The following is a 6,166-nucleotide window of genomic DNA, read 5'->3' on the forward strand; positions in this document are numbered from 1 at the left end:
GGATCGTAGTCGGTGCCGCAGCGGTTTTTCTTCAGCACTAGCAGTACTAGGCGAAACCAGCAGTACAACCTGCCCGGCGTGTCCACCTGTTCAGTGACATGTGGACCATACCTTCCGTGGCGGGCCCCGAGGGCCATCCGACCGGCGGCACTCGGTCGCCTTCGTGAGGTCGTCCCCCCTTCCGTTGACGGGACGCGCACAAGCGCAGCCGCAGAGCACACTCCACTGCGGCCGAAGCAAAGCAAGACGGCGGTATTAGTATTTAGTAGGCACCAGCGGCTTGCTCCGCGTCGTCATCGGTAGCGCGCGGTCGCGACTGGCTTCTCGTAGCAGCTTATCTACAGTAATAATCACAAGAGCCTACTAGGTGGTGGGAGCAGAGCAGCACTTGCAATTGCAACCAGCAAGCGCAAGAGAGGAGGGGGCTCAAGAGTCTTGACGCGTCTAGCCTTCGCAGAAAAGGGTTCAAGCGAGAAGAGGGGGGGAGAGGGCACGGGTTCAGAGCTGGAGGAGATGGAGAGCCCGCGCAGCCCCGAGGCGGAGATCGGCCACCGGGTGGAGGACCTCTGGGAGGTGGCGGAGCCGCAGCTCTCGCCGTCGGAGAAGCTCAACTCCTGCTTCGAGGACATCCCCGTCGCGTCCTTCCCGCGCACGCACCCGTCCCAAGGTGATATCCTGTTTATCAATTACTTTTGCGGTTGCCTCGCCCCCTCCTCCTTCGTGCCTTGCTTACTGTACTGCTCGCTAATTTGTATCCGGTCCCTCGTGCGTGTTCAATCGAAATAATTTTTTTTCTTCAAAAAATCGTCTTGATGTAGCGAAACGTAAACCTCTGTATCCATCCAGCGTCACATCTGAGTTCGCGTTCGCGTGCTGTGTGATCCAGTCGAACAGCTCTCTTGTTCCGGTGTCAGTTGCATTATTTGTGTCTGTATCGTAGTTTTGTTGGCGTTGGCAGGAGCCCCTTGCTCATATGTCACTGTGGTGCTGATCTGCTCCAGTAGAGCCAGTCTGTGCTAGGTTGCCGTTCTTGTCATTTCAGGGTTGCAGACATGGAATTTTTAAGGTCTTATTTCAATGGACGATCCAGTGGATGTTCTCTATAGCCCTTGCCTCCTATGGTCAGCTCAGTGGGCATGTCTTCTCTGAACCAAATGCATGGGCCTTGACGAACTGTTCTTAATACAGTGATAGTGTCACACGATTTCTCTGATATCAGATTACACGTATATCTCGTTCTTTTCCTTCCTAGGTCCAGTGATGCGGTAGAGGTCTAATAGTACATAAGACAAGTATATGTATGTTAGTTGGGGTGTCGTTTTCATCTCTTGACCAACTCAGCAAGAGACGTGGAGCACTTTCTTTGTCGGCATGATGTGTGTCACTGTGTGGGTTGATGTGGATAATTCATAATTATCAGCTTGCTCAGAAATCATCGAGCTGCCATGATTGCAAGAGGCATCTTCTCGAACAGTGAGGCTCCCATTACCATATTTTGTCTTAGTTGTGAACCTGCTATCTCCAAGAGTTTCCAAAACTCTCACTCCTAATCTAGATTTTTTTAGCAAGATAAAAAGAACTGCTCTCCAACAACTCTCTATCTTAACTCCGAATCTTTCCGCGCTTAGGTAAGTCAATGCAATCGCGCAGATAAATACGCGCGGAAAGAATAAAAAGGCAGGACAAGGTTCCTGATGCAAATATACAAAGAAAATATAAAATTGGTTAGTATGATTTAGAAGCAGTGCATGAGTCTAGATGTAAAATTATCTTCTATATTTTAGGATCAAGATTTTAAGAACTGTTGGAAAATATACTCCCAACCTTTTTTAGCCACTTGTAAAACTTATTGATTGGGAATTATTGGAGATGCTCTTATCTGGGGAATTGGATACACATAGAAGATAAATCATCATGATCTATTGCTGGGTTCAAACCGAAGACTAAGCAAAATTAAACGGCCAGTACATATGCAATCTATGTTACTTCCAAGAGTGTGTGATTAGTTGCCGTAGAGGAAAATTCTTTTTTTAGGGACAAGAGGAGTGCACCCCATATTGTGCTTTTATTAAACAAAGGAACAAAGCTCACGCAGTTCATCAAGAGATGTAGAAAGAGACAAAAAAATCAAAAAGATTACACATAGGCTTCTAGGCATTGGCTAAACAAAGGTGCAAGATCTTCTTTTGCTCTAAGTATAATTTGAACAAATTCTTAGCAAAAGACTGCTTGCATAGAGAAGCCAAGGGCATAGCTTGCTGAAAGATAGTAACATTACGAACATCCAAATGGACCAACACATTGTAACAATGATCTACATGAATCTTTCATTTAAAAAATTCATTCTTCCTTGAACCTGCTGTTATAACTTTCATCTTCCTCTGTATATTTTGATACATAGTTTTCATTCTCTGAGTGAAAACCATCAAAACTAAAAGATTAGAACTATTGAGGGGGTGTTTGGGATGGCTCCAAGTTCTAGCTCTAGTGTGGAGCTGTAGTTTATAATATCAATTTAAATAGTTTTAAAAATATTTTTAATCTAAATAATAAACAAAATGACTAATCTAAATGTCTTCTAAAAGCTTACGACTCCAACTTCACGATTTTCTGGAGCACCTAATGACCTGCTCCACCAACTCCACCAAATTTTCTGGAGATGGAGATGTCTCAAACAGGGCCTGAATTTAAATTTCCATCTTGTGCTAGAAGTGAATACCTAAGTAGGATACTAGAATAACTAAGTATATTTTCCAGAAGTTCCTCATAGTCTGTGTTATTTGCTTACATCAATGATTTAATTTCCAGTTCTAAAAGTAAAATGTGATTATTGCCATGCAGTCATTGAGATTCCTTCAGATGCAAGTCTTGCTGAAACTGTAGAAATATTATCCAAAAACAAAATCTTGAGTGCACCCATAAGAAATGTTGAGGCTCCAGAAGATGCTAGTTGGATGGACAAATACATCGGCATTGTGGAATTTGCTGGTATTGCCATGTGGTTGCTCAGTCAGGTACGTAACCTTGATTATATTGAAGTGCTCCCTCCCTTCCTCCCATTTTGTAGGGAGGGTAGATATAAATGATTAATGTGATAGTCAGCATATGTTGTTCAACTGCATGTTTTCCAAATCAGGATTGTTATGATTTGATATATTTCTGTTCTGTTTGATACCATCATTTTTAAATAAATGACATGTGCACTAAACTTTAACAAACTGAACAATGCTATACTGCATGCAAGCTTCTGAATATAAGCACAGTGAACTTCCATCGAGTCTTTTGATGCAGCTTAACCTTCTATAGTCTGTTAAAATACTCCCTCCAGTTAAAACATGTTAGGACTTCATAAGGCCTTTGATGCATATATTTTGATTTTCGTCACTTTTTTCTATTAAATATTAATAAACATCCTTCAAATTTATAAGTTTTTTTGCAAGTATTTTTCAATACAACCCACATGTAATTACATGTTTTCAAACTAAATAATTTAAAAGTTATTGATGCTCGTAGTTTTAAGGTTGGACTAAACTTGTCCTAAACAACATGATTTTATGACCGGAGTAAATTTTCATGTCTGTTGTAAATCTTGCCCGCCTTTTCTTCTTTATTATGGTATAATAGTAAGGGATGCCCTACTATGTATGATTCAGACCATTAAAAATTGACCTATAATATGTAAGAAACTTCCTTTTTTATACTATCGACTATACATTTGATATTTTTCGCCCCACTCATCCTTCTGACATGGACTGCTTCTTCTGCCATGGAACAGTCTGATGCTGCAGTTAATGGGACGGTTGGTTCGGGACCAGGATCGCCTGTCTCCAGTCTAGTTTCGAGGTTGGGTTCTTTCACATTCAGAAGGACATCATCTGGAAGATTAGAAACTGCTACTGATTCTGAATCAGACGAAGCAGCATCGGTTGGTGGGAGCTTTTTTGAAACCCTGACTTCCTCTGAATTCTACAAGAATACAAAGGTGAACTTATTTTTGCTCCATATTTAAAACAGTTATATGGACTTGTAGTGAGGACCAATCCTTGACATAAGTTGTGCCTGTGTAGGTTGGCGATATCTCAGGGAGCTTCCGCTGGGCACCATTTCTTGCACTGCAGACATCTGACACATTCCTTACCATGTTGCTGCTTCTATCCAAGTACAGAATGAAGAGCCTTCCAGTTGTAGAAGTGGGAGGAGATAAGATTGAGAACATTATCACACAATCCTCTGTCGTACACATGCTTGCAGAGTGTGTTGGGCTCTCCTGGTTTGAGAACTGGGGAACTAAGAAACTCTCTGAACTGGGGCTTCCTGTCATGAAACCATCGAAACTTGTCAAGGTACTCTGAATGATCGCTGCTTGTCCTCATTGGAAATCTAGTTAGAACATTTCACTTTCAGTTTTTCATTTCTAATAAACTCATAACAGACTCAAGTTCAAGTTATCAATACCTAAAGAAAGATCAATTTCATCAAAGCCATGCTAACACGTCACTGTGGCCTACTCTTTTCAAGGTAAGCGAAGATCAGCCAGTTCTGAAAGCTTTCCAACTGATGAGGGAAAAGGGAGTTGGTGGCTTGCCAGTCATGGACACAAGTGGAGCAAATGCCATTGGTAATATTAGCATCAGAGATGTCCAGTATCTTTTAACTGCTCCCAAGATATACAAAGAGCACAGGTTTGTAATCTTAGTACATCCTTGTCGATAGGCTTTCTTGTGATTGCCAAACAATAGAAATAGATTTCTGCTGTTGTTATTGCACATCATGCCAAAAGAACTTTTAAACTGCATAGTAGGAACTAGGGAGAGAGAACTGAAACTAGTATTGCTATATACGAACCCTTTTGAGCTGTTGAATGTAACACAGGTCAATCACGACAAAGGATTTCCTTAGTGCTGTTCGACACCACCTCCAGGAGCAGCGTGAGGCCTCACCGTTGCTGCATGATGTCATCACTTGCAAAAAGGATGATACAATCAAGGACATCATACTGAAGCTGGACTCTGAGAAGATCCACAGGATCTACGTTGTGGATGACAAAGGGAACACCGAGGGAGTCATCACCTTGAGGGACATAATCTCCAAGCTGGTGCATGAGCCACGCCATTACTTTGGGGATTTCTTTGATGGTGTTGTTCCCCTGCCTGCAAACAGCACCGTATGACACATCTTCGCGGTCCAATCACACTGATGTATCTGTGCAAATGTACATTTTGAGCTATTCTCTTCTGAAGTTGCTTCTAGTGTATTCCTTTTCTCAGCCTTCTCGGTTCTCAGGTAAACAGACCATTGCCTACATGGAGAAAAGGACTAATGCTCTAATGGATGGATGGCAATGTTGTACATTGAATAATCTGTGAACTTACCTGAGTTTCTTTTTCATGTTCTCATGATGGCAATTGTTATCTGTCTTCCTTCTTGCTGAAGATGCTGTTCACTAGATTCAGCTTTGTCATGCTGCAAAGCAAAATTCTGCGGGAGAAGATGTATTTTATCTTGTTTTTAACCTTGGAGTCAGACTCTTTCGCTGTCATATACCTGGGTAACTTCATCATTCACCTGGTGGAGTCTACTACATGTCGTAGGGTCAACCAAAATATCCTCGTGCTGCAGTGCATCCATATATTTTTTCCGTCGTGGCAGCATAACGAGGTACTACCTTTGAAGAAGTGTATAGTGTATAAGTGGATTGATTATATTTTTCATCAGTTTAAACTTTTAAGTTGAACTGATTAGTGCATTCACCCTAACACACCTACCTGCAGATATGGCTGCTGAAAAGTTTCAGTCCGATGTCAGTGTACACCGTACAGCTACAGGATTCGGTTGCAGTCAGTTTATTATCTCAGTTGTCAATAGAACTCTACCCTTGAAATATCCAAATCCTAAAGGGGCCTAAATTATATATATGAACTTAATTAGTTTTGTCTAAATTATAATTATTAAAATGAAATTCAATTCCAACGAAACAAACAGGGCCTTAGTGTATGCATTTTACAAACGATGTGATGTGGATGTGATGCTAGTCAATAAAAGTTAGATATGAGTAAATAGAAAACTAGAGCTATGGAAAGAAACTCTAGAGTCTAAACATTTTAGATTTAGTAGAACTAAAATCAGATACATGAGACATTACTTCGATATTACTACACAAGAGGAA

General features: G+C 41.4%; 1 protein-coding gene across 1 annotated transcript; it reads left to right on the plus strand.

Moving 5' to 3' along the window:
* Window positions 1–313: 313 nt before the first annotated feature.
* On the plus strand, window positions 314–5,429 carry LOC100280507 (AKIN gamma). Its single transcript, NM_001291619.1, has 6 exons — window positions 314–667; window positions 2,842–3,014; window positions 3,776–3,982; window positions 4,068–4,343; window positions 4,519–4,682; window positions 4,873–5,429. Exons 1-6 carry the CDS (start codon window positions 514–516, stop codon window positions 5,168–5,170), a joined length of 1,272 nt encoding a protein of 423 aa, NP_001278548.1. The 5' UTR covers window positions 314–513; the 3' UTR covers window positions 5,171–5,429.
* The last annotated feature ends 737 nt before the right edge of the window (window positions 5,430–6,166 follow it).

This window comes from Zea mays, chromosome 2 (genome assembly GCF_902167145.1).
Source record: "Zea mays cultivar B73 chromosome 2, Zm-B73-REFERENCE-NAM-5.0, whole genome shotgun sequence".
Classification (NCBI taxonomy): domain Eukaryota; kingdom Viridiplantae; phylum Streptophyta; class Magnoliopsida; order Poales; family Poaceae; genus Zea; species Zea mays.